The sequence below is a fragment of the Lissotriton helveticus genome, chromosome 11 (assembly GCF_964261635.1).
Source record: "Lissotriton helveticus chromosome 11, aLisHel1.1, whole genome shotgun sequence".
Lineage (NCBI taxonomy): Eukaryota > Metazoa > Chordata > Amphibia > Caudata > Salamandridae > Lissotriton > Lissotriton helveticus.
Window position 1 is genome coordinate 1,094,608,288 of NC_136072.1, and position 20,605 is coordinate 1,094,628,892.

A 20,605-nucleotide genomic window follows, 5' to 3' on the forward strand; every position below is an offset into this window, starting at 1 on the left:
CCATCAGGTCCAGGCGCTTTACCTGAGGGCATGCCAGCTATGGTCATTCTTATGTCCTCCTGCGTTATTGGTAGATCCATGTACTCGCGCGCCCCGTTGTTGAACCACGCCAGCGCTATCGTGTCCAGGTAGTCCGTGATTACCTGGTCTTCCGGCTGCACCCTGGAGGTGTACAGCGTCTCGTAATACACTTCCATAGTGCGCAATATATCACGCGGCGTCCTGATAGGGTCACCCGTCTCAGCTTTCAATTCCAATATATATTCCGCACCTCTAGGTTTCCGAAGCATATTGGCCAGTGTCCTTCAAGGGCGGTCTCCCTCCCCATAGCGCCTAGCCTGAGCATATTTATGCAAGAATTTCACTTCCCTCTCTGCTTCCTCCTGATACTGGGTGAGTTTCGCCCTGAAGTCAGCACGGGCCCCAGCAGTGGGCGATCTGGTTAAAACGACTTCCAGAGCTGCCAATTCTTTCTCAAGCTTGTCTAGCGTGTTTCTAATGGACCACAGCACCCCCGTCTTGAGCGCCATGCAGTGCCCCCTGGTTACCACCTTGCAAGCCTCCCAAAGCATTCCAGGCGATTCTACAGTTCCTTCGTTGAGTGCAAAATACTCCTAGTTTATCTCTCAGCTCTTCCTTAAAGACCTGATCCAGCAGGGCCTGTGACGGGAATCTCCAGCTGAATGGCTGTATGTATTGTGAGGGGGTGGCAATTGTCACTACCACTGGAGCGTGATCTGAGAGCGATCTTGGCAAGTGCACAGCTTCTAGTACCGAAGCATGAAGGTCCCTGAACAGTAGCCAGTAGACAAGCCTCGACCATGCGGCCCTGTGAGCTGTAATGCAAGTTCCTGCCCGCGTAGTCGGGTGTAACAGCCTCCAGGAGTCCACCAGGGACGCCTCCGTGATAATGCCCCCCAGAGCCTCAGCCGCCTTTGGGTGGTGTTCCCGGGCAGTGCCCTGGCGATCCACAGCATCTGATAACACTACATTGAAATCACCCGCCCATAATATCGCCGCATTGCCAAGCGTTCGTATTTTACCCCACAGTCCCTCATAGAATTCAGGATTGTCGCTGTTTGGGCCATAAGCATTCACCAGCAACAACTGGACACCACACAGGACCCCCAGTATTAGTATGTATCTACCTTCTTCATCTTTCAACACCTGGTGTGTCACCCAGTGCAGGCCAAGACAGCCACCCCTCTAGCATAATTCGAGTATGGGGCATGTACTATCTTCCCCCCATCTAGTGTGTTTTAGCTGTGATGCATCCGTGGTATGCAAATGTGTTTCCTGTAGCATACAAATATCCACGTGTTTACGCGACAAATAGGCATGTACAAGTCTTGCTTTCCTCCTGTCATTCATTCCTCTCACATTCCATGATAAGCACTTTATCGATGACAATGCAGCATTTACACCAGGGTTTGTAGTCTCACCCAAATTTTAAGCTTTCCCTAGACTCCATAACAATCTCAATACAATGAAGGTGCACAACAAGCGGAGCATCAGTGTACAATGCAATTCGTTGGTGGCACAGAGGCCCCATCTCCTTAGACAATAGAAAATGCACCCATGACCACCCCCCTTCAGGTATATAGCGTCAGTGTCAATGAACACAATTCGAGCAAGCGTCGGTGACAGTTGCAACAGAGCGCCTTCATAGGTTAACATTGAAAACCAAACAAAACCAATCCCAGCACCTCCCCACCCACCCGCTCCAACCCCCCAACTAGGTCGTGCATATGCCCCCCCCCCCCCCCTCTGCCCGCCCTACCAAAACCAAATAACATCAATAGTAGATGGGCTAACCATAATTTGGGAGTCATCCCTCGGGGACGCAGGTATGTGCCATCTAACCCTGTACTTTTGACAGGGCGATCGAGCGCAAATCTGACCCTGAGTACTCCAGGACCCCCCGAACCTCAAATCAAACGAAGTAGCATTTACCTGTGCTCGGGGAGCTCAGATAAGGAACATTTAGTACTGTATCCCCCAACTCAAGTAGTCAGCATATGTTACGTTACCATCAGTGCTTCAACCAGTAATACAGAGCATCATTCAACATCACTTAGCTGCTCAGTAGCACCCTGTTCTTCCGCTGCCAATTGTCCTTTCTGGTCCCTAGCAAGCTGCTTAGCAAATTGCAAGGCTGCTTTTGCGTCTGTGAAGAAAGTGGGGTTTCCCGGTCCTTGCACCCTCAGTTTTGCTGGGTAAATCAAGGAGTATTTCGTGCCGGTCTGTTGGAACACCTTTTTCGCTGGCAGAAACTCCCGCCTGGCCGCCTGCACTTGGAGAGTGAAGTCAGGGTACATGGCTATCCGGTTTCCTTTGTATTTCAAATCCACCATGTTACGTGCCAATCTCAGTATTGAGTCTCTATCCCTGTAATTCAGAATGCGGGCTAGTATGGGCCTCGGTGGGGCTCCCGGTTTGGGCACTGGTCCCAACGTGCGATGAGCTCTCTCCACCAGGAACATTGTCGACAGTTCATCGCCAAATAGATCTTTCATCATCTGTTCAAGGTATCGTTCCATATTCACAATGTCTGTCGATTCTGCCACGCCCGTGATGCGGACGTTATTTCGTCTGGATCTCGCTTCCAAATCCTCATTTTTCATTTGTATCAGAGACAGCACTTTGTCCATACCACGCAGCTTCTTGTCTAGGTCTGTCTGGCATTCCTCCGTTTCCGTCACACGTTTTTCCAATACTCCGACTACCCCTTCTTGCTTGTCCATCCTTCTCGTCATGCTATCCATCCTTGCAGCCAATGCGTCCATTTTGCCATCTATTCCTTGCAGACTCGATTTCAAATCCTGGAACATGGCTTTGATGTAATCCGCCGGCAGTACAGGTCGGGCCTCCCCCGACGACTCCTGATCCGGTGCGTCCTGGCTTGGCGTTTTTTTAGTCGTCTTGTCAAACGTGATTCTGGGTTGCCTCGTGTCTGGCTTACCCATGGCGATGCCTGGTTCCGCTGCGCTCACCTACAGCCGCCCGGATCCACCTCTCCTCCGTTTGCACCAGACGGTCAGGTTTTGTAGTCAGGCAGCGACCGTAGCGATAGACCCTAGTGCGGCACTCCACGGTTCGTGTCTGCGGCAATGGTACAGGGCTCCACAACAGGCCGCCAGCAGCAGCGATCGTGACGCTCAGTGATCAGTGTAGCCTCCGCTAACGCCGCACCAGCCGACCCCGATGCGTCCAGGCGACTGTCCCCACACAGTAAGACAGCTAGTACCCTGAGGCCCATCCAAATGACCACTTCAATTATTCGAGCCTAGACGCAGGGCCCTGCAGAACTCTTCCACCCGCTGCAGCTTCAGCCTCAGGCACTCTGACAAGATGGCGGTTCGCGCCTAATCTCCCTCTACCTGCTTTTTGTGACGTTTTCGGTGCTCGTGGTTCTGGGGACGCACCGTCCGACGATGCCGGCAGCGTTCAGGCAGCGCACTCAAGTGTCCACTCACTGTGTACGGGCAGCCGCGGGGCTCCTCTCCGTCTTCCGCCGCAATTGCGAGCTTGGGGCCGTGTAATCTCCGGGTGCTCGCAACACACCTCACGGTCGTCTCGGTCCGAGCGTCTGGAACGGGGCGTCGGCCGCCAGGTCCGGTCCCCAGGCGCCCTCCGATCGAAGGGCGCGTCAATGCCACCCGCGGATCTTCCAAGCGGGACAGTCTTTCCTCTCGCTGCCGGGCTTACAACCACTTCCGGTCGGCTGGTAGGAGCGCGAGCTCCCGGCTTTCAGCGCCCTAGCAGGCCTCACAGCGGCCACAGTGTAGGGTGCCAGGTATCTCCCAGAACTGGTGCGCACTTCAGCAAAGGTGACACAGGTTTAGGTGGGGATGCTCCGCAGGCTGTAAGGGGCACGGGGTCCGAGCCCCAGTGTCAGTAGAAGCGGATTAATGGCGGATTAATTCGCTCGATCGGCGGAGCTGCGATTTCAGGCAGCCATTCCGCTCGGCAGCCTAGCCACGCCCCCCACCTCTAAGTGTCCTTAATCTTTAAAATTGTAACTTTTTCATTCTTCATAGAAAGTCAATGGTGATTCGCGGCTGTGTTTAGACACTGCACGCGTCCCCCGTGGGTCTCTTGTGTTCCTACCTTGGGTGGTTCCTGGTTGCCCCAGCGGTTCTACAGGCCCTAGGCCTGCTTTTTAACCCTCGCGTGGTTCTTATACCAATATTTTAGTATATGGTTTGTGAGGCCCCTAGGGAAAAACGTATCCTGTGCAACTTATCGTATGCTAATTAAGTTCCTTGTATTGTACTTTTACCTTTGACCTCATAAAGAGACCAGAGGGGTTGTGTTTAGAATAAATACATATATATTTGATATATACCTTGTGTGGTGTACTTTCATTTGGTCCTTCAAGAGAATATATACTAGTAAAAACAAGCTGCTGTACATTCCTTTGAAGACTTGGCCTGAAGGCTGCTCTCCACAGCTACCACTAGGATGGCTTTCTATAAGGTTGACTTTAAACCTTCCATCAGTAAGGGTTGTTTGAAGTGGTGGTGCAAGGTGCCCACTAGAATAGTGGACATCATATGCCAATCCAACTTCTCACACCAGTCACGTAGCAAATGCACGCGTTGTGAATTTTAAGTGCCTTAGTGAAAGGGCTCAGATTTTCAGTTTTACAATACTATCTTAATTAGGATGGGTAATGTGTGCATTGCAGACAGCCGTTGAATCCTAGGTTTTGCTGTGTTGGATCTTCTAGCATATTGCATTGGGATATATGTAGAGCAGACATTTTTCTTTTTTTTTTTTTTGGGTTAAAAACTTTTATTGCAATCTGCATCATTTACACAGCATTTACCTACAGCCCGGAGGCCGGCTGCTATACAATGACATTTCGTTACACATTTCAGATTTTATTCACTTTGCAGTGTCCTCGGCCTTCATTGCGCATTTTAAATCAGCAGAAAGTATATGTTCAATTTTCCAAATAGTTTAGCAACAGTCTTATTTTTATATTTTATAACTTCAACTTAACGTGTGACTCAGCTAGTAGAGGAGGTGTTTGTTTTTTCGACACTCAGTACTTCTCTTTGCATTAATTGATGCAAGTAGGTACCATGCACATCTCAAGACTCCCAGATCTTAAAATTCCTATTTTGGGACGTGCGACCAACCCATCAGCCCCACATCAACTCTATTTGTATGTGTCAAATCGACTTAAGTGCGCCTCAGTCGACATCTTCCTCCTCTTCAGAGCTATCGAGCAGACATTTTTCAATAACCACAGGAAGATAGTAAACCACGTTCAACAGACATTGCATGAAATTATCAAAGACGCACATACATGTTGAATAGCAATCCACCTACCATTTTCTGTCTGCATTGGACAGTGCAATTTCTTTACTGTAATTTTCCCAGTTTTCGGGTGATAACCTTCTCACTTGTGGAAAGCTGACTTCCTCGTTCATCCATTTGCACCAGCTTTAAAATCTGCACTCTTTCCTCACACTGCTTTGCATGCCTGATACCAAATAAAGTACTTTAATAAAGAACATATTTGGCTTATTTTCAGGAAATGTGGGGTGGCCCGCATAGTGTCCCTTTATACTTGGAATGGTCCAGAGTGTCGCACCACCCTTAAATGTGAGGAAAATTTAGATTTAGATTTTTAAGCTAAATTTGAGGTTTAGAGGGGATCCTGGATAAAAAAAAACCTTGGTGAGAGCCACTCAAGTCATGCACCCCTGTACTCACCTAGTCTACTAGTCAAAAATGTGCAGGTTTGCCTAGGTGACGGCTGAGCTGGGGCACAAAATCCCCAGCTACCCATATTGGCAAGAGTACTTACTAAAGGTCCTCTTGCGTCACAAATATAAATCTTGTACTAGCTTGTTAAAGTTAATCCACCAACTACACTGGTTGGTTGTAGCACCTCCAGAAACGTTGGCTTCAAAGCACAATCACTTATCAAATGATCCAAATATTGTAACCAAGCCTTCTGAAGGTGAGCCATAAAGCCCCTTGATGGCACCAACCGCTTTGTTCCGTTCACATGCCTTTCACGCACCACACACGACTTTCATACTGCCCAGCCCCCCGGCCTAATCAAACAGATTGCTTGCACTTACATTGACATATCGCCGCCTATGACATTCTTACGCCAAAGGACATAATTTTTTTTTTTTTTTGAAAACCTTTATTGAGAAAAAATAGGAGATACATGCGCAAGCCCACAACCATTGTGGCCGGCCGCAAAGACAGTCAATAGAAACAGGAGAACCGTAGGCCAATCTATAATCAGGATATTACAAAGTACACCAGACGTGACTGCGGGGTGCGCAACACAGGATATGAGGTTTTCATTTTTAAATTTAGAAGAAGAGGGGGCTGCAACAACCAGGACTGCACACCTTACATAAAGGGACACAAAAGAAACAAGGGGGACGCACCCCATTTACAATCGGAGATAGGCTATGAATACAGCAACTATACAATAAGCAGCGCAGCGATAAGACTGGACAATAAGCAGCATTACAGAAAGCAACAATTCCAAATATGATCCCAGAGAGCCCACCCCCAAAAACAGGAAACAAAGGCTAGTTGAGACACAGGAAAGGAGAAAAAAAAAAAAAAAAGGTGTGAGACCCCGAGACAGCCAACCCTATGAAAGAGGAAAGAACCCTCCCAAAGCCGGAAAAGAGCGATAGGGACCATAGAACAAAACAAACTAAAATAACAAACCCCCCCCCGCACCCTCCACCCTGCACCCCTGTAATGGCTACGGCCTAACCCACTAACAGTGTGCCTGTCGCCCCGGAACTGCCCCAAAGTAGGGAAAAGTATAAAGAGTGGAGGAGGAGAGAAACAGACCCGCTCCCGGGCAGCCGGTGCCCCCCCGCCGGCAATCAAAATCTTTAAGTACAAGGGGTCATCATCGAGCAAGGTATAAACAGTCGGGACTATTGCGAGCGGAGCGTAAGCAGTAGTAAGCATGAAACAGGATTGACTAAAAAACAGTATATTCCGCTCGCCAAAGCAGCAATACCCACTGTGGTAACAACGTTATGAAAGCAGTACCCCTTGCAACATAAGCCATAAACAAAAGTGGAGAGCAAATCTACAGCAGTCCCTCGGCCTCTCCCTCCACAGGACATAATTTGACTACATTTTACCACTGGTCATGTATCTGCCTCCTCCTGTCTGAACATTACCAAGTGCATGCCTAGTGTACCTTTACTCATGGCTCCCATGGCACACATGAGGCTCAGGAAGACATGTCTTTCATGCACCTTTAGAGCTCTCACTGCTAAATCCAACACTTTCCAGTTTGTGGATGCTATTTGGGGAGTGTCAGTATTTTGGAAAGCCATTCCTCGAACTGAGCGAGCGTATCTGCTTTTAAAAATAAGGCAAACATGCTGGAAATGTTACAAAGTTTTCTAAAGAGAATCTAAACTATGAAAAACGGTAGAATGTGAAACTCTGGTAGTCCGTGACAATGTAGCATATGCCCCAGCCACTGTTATGTGTAGTGCTGTCACTGTAATGCACTTATCATACCGCAAATGGAACATCTATGTTCTGACGGAGGATGACCAGGGCAAGCAACTAAAGCATTGACCCATACGTACTATAATAATACAATTGAAGTGTGGCACCAATGATTGAGTCCAGTGGTGAACACGAAGTCATGATGTGTATCTGTACTATCTTTATTATCTGCCTTCAATCTATATATTATACTTGGGAAAGCTCACCTACCTTAAGCTTTTCTTACCGGTACGTGTCTGTCCTCATCAGAGTCCTATAATTGTCAAGCAAAGCTATACTAATGCCATCTGTCCCTAGCTACTTAAGTTCGAGAAAATGTTTGTCATGCGGATCAATGCACTCGCTGTGCTAAATCCAACGTGTTCCAGTTTGTGGATACAAGTTGGGCTGGGTGTGGGGGGGGGATTGTCATAATATAACGGAAAGCCATTCCTCGAACTGAGCGAGCAGATCTACCTTTGAAAATAAGGCAAACATACTGGGGGAATATTGCCTAAGATCCCTAAAGTAATAAGCCAACAAAGTCCATATGTGACTCATTCACCAACACTTGCCAATCTCTTTCCCGCACCGCCTTTTTTAGTAACTGTCTTGAAGAAATATGCATGTTTTGTTTACATGCGCCCCATATTGCGCTTTGACGGTAGACTTTAGACTTGTCTAGAGAAAGGGGCTTGGCCGCTATATAAGTATAACTACGGCATGGGGCGCTTTTTGAATAAAAATGCATTTGTTTGTCAACTTGTTAGTATGGTAGATGTTGTATCACCCAGGATTTGCAATCAGTGTGTAGTGTCACAACCTGTTGCATAATTTGCAGCTTTTTACACACACAAATGTTATCCTCTTACCAAGTAGGAGAGCCATGCCAGCAAAGCATGCCCTTGCTTTGTGTTGCTTCCTACACTTTAATATGCCGAGAGCACAGGCCTCCCAATTGCTGATGTCTCTAAGTTCAGTGACCTCACGTAATAATGTGTGGGTAGAGTACCAGTTTGTGGAATTGGCTGGGCGGAACTAGATCGCAGAGACCAACCGGCCCACAAAGTCTTTTGGTTGACTAGATCCGAGGCAGACTAGAAATCAAGAAAACTGAACAGATGACCTGCTGTTTCTATTGCGCCCCATCCCATTGCCCACAAGTAGTGGTTGGTTGTCTAATTTACCTCCTTTAAAACCGCCCTGTATAATAGGGATGATCATTTCTCTCTAGCCAATCCTTTATATTCAGCAGAATAGGTTTAGAGTATATTTTAGCACGGACGTCTATCAAACTTTTCAGGCAATAAATCTTGGTCTTATGGCTAATTTTTCTCATGAATCTGCTTTATTACAGCTCCTTTCCAGCTATCAGGAAAGATGTACATTGCTGCAACGAAAATTCATGAGTAGAAACTTGCTCACCAGTCAGAATTCTTTTTTTTAAATAATGCAGATATGTTAGAGATTATCCTTTTCAGCCAATTGACTCATCAAGAACTCATCAGTTCGGACCCAAGCACCTCTACATTGCTTATTTGCTGACTTCTTTGTATTAGGAAGGCTACCAAATCTTCCTCATGGACCATGCACCTAACTAAAATCACACCTTTTTATTTTTTACACTGCCTGCACTAATGTCCAGGATTTTTTTTTATAAACCGATTTTATTTGTCAAGTTACACATATATTGCAGGGCTCTGTACCCCAGAGACATCTGCACAATCAGATCATATTATATTGACATTTTCAATTTAAAACACAGGAGAGAAAAGCAATACAAATAAATTCTAAATACCCCCCCCCTCCCCCACCCCGATTGCACTATACACCCACTATCAGACCGCATCATTTGGATAGAACAAAAGGTCCACCCATCAGGATATCCCACCGCACGGGTTCCCCCCCTTGTCGGAACCATCGGGGTGAAACTTGTAAGTGGCTCTGCAATTGGTATAGGAGCCGGGGAAGTGCCACCATCTTAAATATAGCCGACCTGCCATATAAAGACAGGGGCATACAGGACCAGGACTTAAGATTGTCGCGCTCTCGTTCCCACACCGGAATCAAGTTACGCTCCCAGGAGATAGCGGGCACGTCCGACACACACGCCAAGATATTTCAGCTCCCCCCCGTTGCCAACTGAACAGACGAGACCCACAAACCCACACCTGTCCGATCTCCAAGCATCCACAACGTGATCTTACGGGGATTCATATACAGTCCAGATGTCTCCCCATAAATCTGAATTATACGCAGTAACTGCGGCCCGTCCTCTCCACATTCATAAGGAAGAAGACGTCGTTCGCGTATAATGCTATCCTGTCCGACAGTCCCTGTGCCCATTTGAAGCCCCGTACCTGCGCATCTATTCGCACCCTTGCAGCCAGAGACTCCATAGCCAGGGCTGATAAATATGGGGACAGGGGGCAGCCTGATGGAAAACGTGGAAGAAATCGCACCGGATACCCACACAGACGCTGTTAGGTCGGTGTACAGGAGAGTTAAATAGGAAAGGAATCCAAAATTGAGTAATGCGCATAAGTTCACCCAGCTAAGGGAATCAAATGCCCGATCCATGTCGGCAAATAGTAGTGCCGCCAGTTTTCCCAGCTGCTGAATGGCCGCCACTGCCACATGTGCCCACCTGATGTTATGTCTGGTTGCCCTCTGAGGCATAAATCCAGCCTGGTCAGGATGGACCAGGGCAGTAATACGAGGTAAAAGACGACTTGCCAGTGCCTTGGACAGGATTTTAGCCTCCATGTTCAGGAGAGAGATGGGATGATGTGATGCATGTTGATCCAGAGGCCTGCCCGGCTTGTGAAAGACAACCACCTCCACATGTCTCCAGTCTGGAGGAAGAGAACCCCTCTCTCGCGCCTCCTACACCACCGAGCGGTATTGAGGACCCAACTGCAAGAAGTCAGTACTGCATATTCCTTTTTTGTCATGCGCAAGATTTCCACTGCTTCGGGGCGATTTAAAACTCCTCTTCTGACTTAATTTCCACTATGTTGTTTTTCAGAGCTTGACACTGAATCATACCAACGCTGACTTTTTATGTCTTGCAGATGAGTGGTTTCAGTCTTCCCTTATCTCGATGACTGGTTGTTGAAGGCGGGCTTGTCCCAGGCAGTTGTCTCCCACCTCCAGACTACAGCTGACCTGCATTCGCTGTGGTTCTCCATCAACATGCCGAAGCTGAACCCGCTCCTCCCCCTCAAGAGCTCCTCTTCATCAGAGCGGTTCTGGACACGGAGTGGTTTCGGGTCTATCCTCCCGAACAGCGAGTCCGGGATATTCGGGCTATGATTCCGATCTTTCAGCCTCTGTCCCGGGTTTGTCAGAATGACCCTGAGGCTGCTGTGCCTCATGGCCTCATGCATCCTGTTGGTCGATAATGCCAGGTGACATATGCAGGCTCTGCAGTGGGACCTGAAGTTCCAGTGGGCGCAGCATATGGGGAATCTGTCAGATTGCGTCCAGATCTCGGAGGGCACTGCACGACAATTGCAGTGGTGGCTCACGAACCAGGATTGGGTCGTTGGCCGATCCCTCTCCCTTCCCCTACCAGACCACACGGTGGTGACGGACGCGTCCCTTCTGGGATGGGGCTGCCACATGGGAGAGGTGGAGATCAGAGGCTTCTGGTCTCCAGTGGAGTCCGGGCTCCACATCAACATTCTGGAGCTTCGGCCGATTCGTCTTGCACTTTAAGGCATTCCTTCCTTCTGTCCGGGGAAGAGTAGTGCAGGTGTTCCCAGACAACACCACCGCCATATGGTACTGCAAAAAACAGGGCAGGTGGGGTCTTGGACCCTATGTTGGGATGCTCTCCGACTCTGGACATGGCTGGAAAATCAGGGCTTATCCCTGGTGGTTCAAAACCTGGTAGGTTCCCTGAACGCCAGGGCGGCTAAACTCTGCCGCAGGTGCATGATGGATCACAAATGGCGTCTTCACTCGGAGGTGATGCAAGGTCTCTTTCAGCAGTGGAGAGAGCCTTGGTTAGATCTATTCGCCACTGAAGAGAGCGTGCTATGTCAGCAGTTCTGCGTTTTGGAATTTCCAAGACTGCGCTTGATAGGCGACTCTTCATCACGAGTGGAGTTGTCGTCTGTTGTACGCCTTTCCGCCTATATTACTTCTGTCCAAAATGCTGAAGATTAGGCGCGACCGAGCCCAAGTTATTCTTGTGGCTCCGGATTGGGCACGAAGAGTCTGGTATCCTGAGCAGCTCACTATGGCCATCGAAACTCCGATCAGACTGCCTCTTCGGGAGGATCTCTTGTCGCAGCAGCAGTGGACGGTCCTCCACCCAAACCTGTCCAACCTCCACCTCCTTGCGTGGAGATTGAGCGGCGGCAGTTGATGTTGATGTAATCTAGGCAGCCAGGCGACCCTCCAATAAGAAAGTATACTCCTGTCGGTGGAACAGATTTGTGGCGTGGTGCACAGCAATGGATGTGGATCACCTCTGCCCCTCTTTCTGAGGTTCCTCCTTTCTGTGGCCCAGTAGGGCTCTGCTCAGGGCACTATTAAGGGCTATCTCTTGCCATCTCTGCCTTACTTCGGCTTCCAGATCAGCCTTCTCTTTTCAAGTCCCCAGTTGTAAATCGTTTTCCAAAAGGCATAACTCACCTCTTTCCTCCTATTCATTTTGTTATGCCTCAGTGGAATTTGAATCTAGTTTTGACCTTTTTAATGTGCTTGCCTTTTGAGCCGCTGCACAACTCTCCTTTAAGGCTTCTCACGCTTAAGATGCTTTCCTTGTTGCCATCACCTCCGCCAAGAGAGAGAGCTCCAAACTCTTTCATCTAAGCCTCCTTTCTTGTCTGTCCATCTGGACAAAGTAGTCCTTGGAACCAGTCTATTCTTCTTGCCCAAGGTTTTCACTACCTTTCATATCTGGCAGACCACCACTTTGCCCACCTTCTTTCCGCCTCCGCATCCTTCGAAAGAAGAGAGGCTCCACCACATGGACCCAAAACGTGCGCTTTTCTTTTATCTGGTTCAGAAAAGGGGGTGGTGATGAACAGAGTGCCTGAATTAAGCAGACCACTCTTACCCAGTCCAAAGATCAGGGCTTGATCCATCACCGTTTTTTAGCTCACTGCACCATCCCAGCTCAGAACTTGGCTATATGCAAATTAGTCTGTTCCTGTCCCAGTGCATGATGGGAACAGGGCAAACCAAACTACCAAGCCAATTCTTATACTGGGAAGGAAACAAGCTTCCGGGGACCGGTTTCTGCCATTTCAGGCGTCGTCGGCCCGGCTTGCTTGAATCCTGATGGTGCAATGAGCAAGGGACTCACATCTGAGTATACCCTTCCACGCTTCTGGTGGACAAAATGATTCAGAAAAGGGGGTGGTGATGAACAGAGTGCCTGAATTAAGCAGACCACTCTTACCCAGTCCAAAGATCAGGGCTTGATCCATCACCGTTTTTTAGCTCACTGCACCATCCCAGCTCAGAACTTGGCTATATGCAAATTAGTCTGTTCCTGTCCCAGTGCATGATGGGAACAGGGCAAACCAAACTACCTAGCCAATTCTTATACTGGGAAGGAAACAAGCTTCCGGGGACTGGTTTCTGCCATTTCAGGCGTCGTCGGCCCGGCTTGCTTGAATCCTGATGGTGCAATGAGCAAGGGACTCACATCTGAGTATACCATCACCACCCCCTTTTCTGAATCGTTTCTTTTATCTGGATCGCAGCAAACAGTTCTGGGTGGATGACCCGCTCTTTGTTGGGTATGTGGGTGCAAAGTAAGGTCAAGCCGTACACAAATTAACCATCTCCAGATGGGTCGTTTTGTGTATCAAAACCTGATATTCTCTGGCGTTGAAGGAGCCTCCAGTAGGGCTGCGCGCCCATTCTACCAGGGCGACGGCAGCAACCACTGCTCTGGGACGAGGCGTTCCTCTAAATGACTTCTGTCAGGCAGCTACGCGGGCCTCGCTGCACATGTTTACAAAACACTACTATCTTGATGGTCTGGTCCGGAGAGACTGGTTCTTTGGCTGTTCTGTTCTTCAGGACTTTCTGGTGTGCGATTGGTTCGCAGACCGGTATTGCTGGGGTATCCATTCTAAGGTAAGGAATCTTAAACCAACGTATTTCTTTCAAATGAACGATTTACTTCGCTTAATTCGCTTAATTAGTTAGTTATAGATTCCTTACCGCCCGCCCATCTTCCCCCTTCTGCGAACGGATTTTTAGGGTTAAGGATATCCTTTCAGGGCCATAGTTTAGTGCACCATTGGTCAGTGTCTTGCATGGCTCTGTGTTCCTTGCACGGAAAGTATTGTACAGAACTGACGTGAGTGCGCGAGGGCCCGTTTAAGTAGCTGCCACGATATCATCCAGGCGACACAACGCCAACAACAGACGCGGAGCTGACGGATGCCACCTTCCGACGCGCAGAGGTACTGCTGACCAACTATCCGTATCCAGTCTGACGCCTGGGGGTAATTCTAAGATAAGGAATCTATAACTAACTAATGTTTCTTACAGATATATCGTTACCGAAGGTAAGTAACTTGTGCTATAGGAATGCATCACCAAATGCCACACAAGTGGTGGAGCAGTTTTAAAGTGTACGAGCTCTGGGCTTGGGCCCCCATAATTGGGCATAGGAAGTAGAACAAATCTAAACCACGGTTGTTCAAGAGGCCAAGTGTTTTATAGATTAATGCTGCTGTTTGTGATGTGGTTGGCTTATGTTGTATTATACATTTTTTATTTTAGTTAATGATTACTGTTTTAGAAAATAGTGATGGATTTGTAAGCACTTTTTTTGCGCTGTAGAAATAAAATACGTGTGAAAACAAAAGGTAAGTATTTACTCATTTGACTTCACCGTCTTTAGAGAAGTGTAAACCTCTCAAATTGCTTTGACGACAAAGGTATTGGTAGACGAGCGGGCGGTCTAAATTTTTTATGCGGGCCACTTGCTCATTTCCAGAACAGTTTCAGGTTACATTGTCGCAACATCACCTTAACTTGTTCTTTGTTTACCTGCCAGCGGGCATGGTGTTAATTGCCTCAAGACATTTTAAGAAGAGGTTGTCACTGAACTGTCTTTTATTTTCCATCCTTCCCTGGAATGAATCCTAACAATTTGTTTTATATATGAAGATTTTGCCAATTTGTCTGAAACCAATACAAAACTGGTGATTTTGCTTGTAAATCGCAATGACATGGTGCATGGAGCTCTGTGAATCGGGGGAAGATTAGCATCAGGACTGAAATACTAATCCTTATAAAATCCACAGTGGGCAATCTGAATAATCCATCGATTTCTGCGAACACATAAACCATAACTGAGACTGACAGTTTTTACTGTCCTATTAAATCCTGTTGCCTTCTCTTAGCTGTAGTACCAATTGTATTCGCTTATTCAGAGCTTCTAATGCCAGAAAGCAAATGGTAAAGCTATTCTTAGTCTTCGAGGTAGTGCCGCAGCTGCGTCTCTAGTTCCAGTTCTAATTCCTCATTCATAGTCCTCTAGCGAATGCTGCAGATGTGTCCCTGGTCACCTTAGTAGTTCCCAACCAATTATTAGTCCTCTAGACAGTGCAGCTACCTGCTTCTCTGGTCCTGGGTTTAATTCCTCATTCTAAGTCTTCGAGGCAGTGCTGCAGCTTTGTCTGTTCCTCGTTCTGCGTCCCCTAGACAGTCCTGCTACCTGCTCCTCTAGTCCCGTCTGGAATTCCTCAATTTAAGTCTTCCAGACAGTTCTTCTAGCTGCTACTCTGGTCCCGGGTGTAATTCCTTTTTCTAACTCCTTCAGGCAGTGCTGCAGCTGTGTGTCTCTACCCAGTGGTAATTCCTCTACCCTCCTCAAGTAAAAAACAATATAATTTACAACACCAATAGCTCTAACTTTCAAAAATGCAAGACTGATTGCATTGCAAATGCTGGTTACAGATGAAGGCTCCCTTGGGGGAACAGCTTAATTACACTTAACTATTGTTGTCAAACAATTTACCACCTCTGATATGTCCTGATTTTATCAGATCCAAACAGCCTCAATCTTCCACACTACTTATGTAAAGCTGGTGGCTTAATAATGTGTCAACACTGATGTACTTCTCGTTAATTTGCGTTGTCCTAAGTTTGTAAAAAGTAGTTTTTATAGGAATCGGTTTCTTTGGAGGTCAACACACAGTACCACTCTTAACGCCCAGTGATCACTCCTACTATTGTCAATCACTAAGAAATAGCTGCACAGTTCAAAGAACCATGCTTGAAGAAATGTGTAATCTATTGGGTTTTTCTGGTTACCAATGTATTAAAGTTTGTACGGCTGGGGTATCGCCAATAAATCGACAGTTTAAAAATGCAACACTAGCTTCAACTAAATACTTGCTAACAGTAACTGCTTTTTTTCTGTAAGGTGCAAATTGGAAATATTGCCTGTGGGATCTTCTATGCTTCGAGGATTTTCAGTTGAAGCTAGGGGAAATCGCAAATCAAAATCACCCAAAATTACTATACAAGAAATCTGAAATTGACCTAAATTGGACAAATCTCTCCTACGCAACTGCATTTGCCTAGTGTTATAACTATCCAAACCGAGGGTCACATGCACATTCATCACAATAATAGTATTGATGACGAAGGTACCTTTACAGAAATTTACCAGACACCCGAGCTCCCATTCACAAGTCTTAATATCCCTGGCATCTTTGGCACACTAAATCGAAATTAGCATTAGGAGGCCACCTGATAAATCTTAACCCAATTTTCATTGTATCCTTTCTAAATTGTATATATCCGTTTAGCTTCAGGTTTTTCCAGGTCTCCTGGAAGCTAATAATTTCCTTTTAATACCGATCTCCTGCACTTTAGTAACATATTTGTAAACCAGTTGTATTTTTGATGGGTCATATTTCAGAGACCTGCAGTAGATCACGTTGTTTTGATCAGTTGTCTTAAACTTCTCTGAAGAATGACCTGTGGTGTTTCTGAGAGCATGTGGTGGACAAGAGTTTGTGGGAAGTTAAATCGAATATAATACTTCGGTGAGTGTGTCCTAAAATCAATAGTCTAGGGAGATGTGGTCGCTGTGAGGGAGGGCGTTTGGGCACATGTTTAACTGAAGAGATGCAAAGTTGGCTTAACCAACATAATCTGTAATGGCGACCCTAGATGCCTGGGTTTCTGTATATTCTGAGAGTGGTAATATTTTTTACTTCGTTTTCTGTACCATGCAAGACAGTATATTACTGTCTGCAGTGTACCATTTGTTTCTGATGAGACCAGTACAGCAAGCTCTGTGGAAGGCCTTTAAATTAGTCTTTCATGGGATAGTTGAATTCCATCAGCTGATGGATTATAAAAGTTTGTCATGTGGGTTGCTTTGTAGAAGTTGAAACTGCAAATTATGGGTAATTATTTTAGGAAGTTGCGTCTGACTTTAAGTATAAATGTGAAAAAACAATGAATATGGAAATGTCCGTTCAGGATTGTAACTTTGCATTGGATAGTTTGCATATGTAAAGGATAGGTGCTTTCAGACAGATTTATAGATAGTCCTCCTAGATCACGTAAAATGCTAAAAAGCAACCAATGCACTTTGAACCAAATGCTCCCTCTGGTTGCTTGCTCAAGCTTTTACTTGACTGGGATGTAAGATAATCATGAGCACTCTGCAGATTTAGATGTGTGTGACGCTCCTTGAAGTGAAAACTGGGTAACGTTATTTTCTTAATGTAGCCATAGTAACGAGCACATGCTTCTCAAGGTTTAGGACCCAATATGTATGTTTTTCTTTTCTCTTTTGTCAGTGACTGTTACATATCTGTCGGGCTATTTAAACGAAATAGCTGCTTTGCCATAGTTCTGAAGAACCTAGCTGACTTATTTATTTTTTCACAGGTGACTGAGCTGAACGAGCCCCTCTCAAATGAAGACAGAAACCTACTGTCTGTGGCTTACAAGAATGTTGTGGGGGCCAGACGATCTTCATGGCGTGTGATCAGTAGTATCGAACAAAAAACTATGGCTGATGGAAATGAAAAGAAGCTGGAGAAGGTTAAAGCTTATCGTGAGAAAATAGAAAAGGAACTGGAGACTGTGTGTAATGACGTTCTGTCCCTTCTAGATAAGTTCTTAATCAAGAATTGCAACGACTTCCAGTACGAGAGTAAGGTCTTCTACTTAAAAATGAAAGGTGATTACTACCGCTACTTAGCTGAAGTTGCATCAGGTGAAAAGAAGAACAGTGTAGTGGAATCTTCTGAGGCATCGTACAAAGAAGCATTTGAGATTAGCAAGGAGCATATGCAACCAACTCATCCAATTCGACTTGGGTTGGCACTCAACTTTTCTGTGTTCTACTATGAAATCCAGAGCACTCCTGAGCAGGCTTGCCTTCTTGCCAAACAAGCCTTTGATGATGCTATAGCAGAGCTGGACACGTTAAACGAGGATTCTTACAAGGACTCTACCCTCATCATGCAGCTGCTGCGGGACAACCTCACGCTCTGGACAAGCGACCAGCAGGATGAAGAAGCAGGAGAGGGCAACAACTGAGGATATTTGCCTTGCGCTGCTTTCCATTGTCCTGCTCATTATCTCCCTACCCATCACCACCAATACCTCCTTGCCAAAACACAATATTATAGTGCTAAAATTATTCTTCTAGGCACGTATGCTCAGATCTGCTGCCTAAGAAGGCAGATCATGGTGCACTTGTGGGCATCGTTTGTGTTGGTGCATCAGGCCACTTTGCTTTAGTCACACGTGAAGATTGTTTAAAAAAGAAAGATATTCACATATGAGGCATTTTATGTTTGCCTACTGATTTTAAAATATGTGCCCGAATGATGGAAAGTAACCTTTCCAGGAAACCTTTTGAATTTCATGTTTTAAAAGCCGATAGTGTTTTGTTTCATAAGTACTTTGTGCATGCAGGTATTGATCCTCCCCCTCCCTTTCAAAAAAGCATCATTGAAACAGACCATGTACACGGTGCTGGAGGAAGCTAGTGTTAAATTACTCCTCCGTCCTGCTTTATCTGCTTCAATTGACTGTTATGCTTGAGGATTGCATAGGTTGGTTTTGCCTTTTTTAACTTATGATGTGCACATGTTTTTAATGGGATACACCTCCTTACTATTCTGATGATGTAATGTTGCTGTCTATCAGATCAAAATTGGTTTAGAGAATCAAGATTTTTTTAATTTTATTTAATTGCAATCAGCTTGTTTCTTAGTTGTCTGTGTACCTTTCTGAACATGCCATAAATGTGTGCATTAGCCCATGGTAAGATGGATAATGGTAATATGCCGGATCGGAAGAATTCAGTGGATACAATAAATGCTGCTTTGGGGATATTATCTCTGCACCAGTCTGACTGGTCTTTTTCTTTCAGTGGCTATATCCTTGCTGTTCGTGTTATTAGTTATTTGTGTGGTGTGCTTTTTTCCTCAACGTCTGCACAGGAACAGAGTATCTGATATCTTTTTGGTTTCAAATTCAAGCAACTTAAAACATTTCGCACAGGTTTCCACCAATACAGTTTAATTGTTGTTATGGGTGATTACCTCCCTCAATGAGTGCAGGTATGTCAGGATGCTCGTTCTTACGTTGTCAAATGCCATTAAAAACTGGACCAAGAGCAATTGTATCTGCAATTGGTTGAGTACCTAATTACAAGTAGAGCTATCGGGGGCTTCAGGTCCCAATGAGAGCAACATTCTTAAATATCTGTACTCTATTTTAAGTAAATCGGAGGCATCTATATACTCAACAGAAGCTCCATAAATGGTCGTGCTTACTACCTTTGATCTATATGCATGCAATAAGAAGCTCAGATTGACACCGTCTTTTTTTGTTTGCATCTAATGACTGCAGCTTGCCTCCGAGTATCCGCAACCTTTTCTCTATATTGATTACACAGCCAGCTTATCAAAGATTGTGCTCAGCTAATCAGATTTTCTCACTCAATCTAATGATTCATTATTAACGTAAAATTAGCTTACGTCTGCCTTGGGTTTCATTGGTGTGACTTGTTTGCTATGTTGAAAATTAGTTGCTTTTCTGTATAGTATTCTACGACGACGTTTAAGTTTGTGCATTGGGAGCTCAGTCAGTGTAAACAGAACTGCATCATGTGCCAACAGTATTCTACTGCAAAGATTTAGATTCTTATTTTTATTTATTTAATCTTTATTTCGGCACATTACGGCCATAAAAGATGCATAAGACAAATACATTTCACATTACAAAAAGGACAATTTACATGATGATGAATTGGGTTTTACAGGAGTACAATAAAAACCATAAATTAGTTAAAAAGGCATATATAGACTGTACTTAAACAGTTGTGCATAACCATACATTTGATTACTAGGAGCATTTCATTAGTACAGACAAAGATTTAGATTATCTGTTCTCTGAATGAAGACAGCATATTTCAAGAATAACGGAAAGATCCGGGGAGATGGTACACACCCTTGGTGCTAGTGCACAACCACTACTACCGGAAGCTTGGGGATTGCCAAACTAATACCTGTCTCTCTTGCTGCAAAAAGAGTGCTCCTCCACAGACTTAAAAAGGGTCCATATGTTTGAGCTGAAACAAGGAGGCAGGCATACCCACGGGTTTTGATGCCTATTTGAAAGTAAACCTAGAATGGATACTGATGCAGGTACTAATATAGACATTATCTCGCATAAACTAACTTCACCACAATTGACTCTCTCCTCAGGCTAGAACGACTTCATGATCTAATGAGGGGTGCTGGTAAACTGAACATCCGGCCCCATTGGTTAGTCAGCTGCTTGAAACACTGCTAATTTCATCAATACCTCTTCTTCTAAAGGCACAGCATCTCCTAGAGCAGCAAAGGGATTTTCTTCTACTCAAGTAAATAATAAGGCGGTGACTCCAAAAGTGCTAGGAGACTTAAACGGGATCCCATTTTTTTGGGTAACGCCTCATTCGGTTTCTTAGCGGACACTTGGATGTAGTCAGCTGGTAGCACTTTGGGTAAACAGCAATATATAAAGAGCAACAGAATAATTTATAAAGATATGGATAATTGGAATCCTTTGCCCTTTTTATCTTTATTTGTTTATTTGC

The 20,605-nt window shown here is 45.6% G+C and overlaps 1 protein-coding gene across 1 annotated transcript in view; it reads left to right on the forward strand.

Annotated features, from left to right (window-relative positions):
• YWHAH (tyrosine 3-monooxygenase/tryptophan 5-monooxygenase activation protein eta) overlaps positions 1-18,863 on the forward strand; it is a 35,311-nt gene extending 16,448 nt beyond the window's left edge. The window contains exon 2 of the mRNA XM_078667749.1: positions 17,395-18,863. Coding sequence (XP_078523875.1) covers positions 17,395-18,051 — 657 coding nt within the window. The 3' untranslated portion in view covers positions 18,052-18,863. The remainder of the gene's footprint in view (positions 1-17,394) is intronic.
• Positions 18,864-20,605: the final 1,742 nt, after the last annotated feature.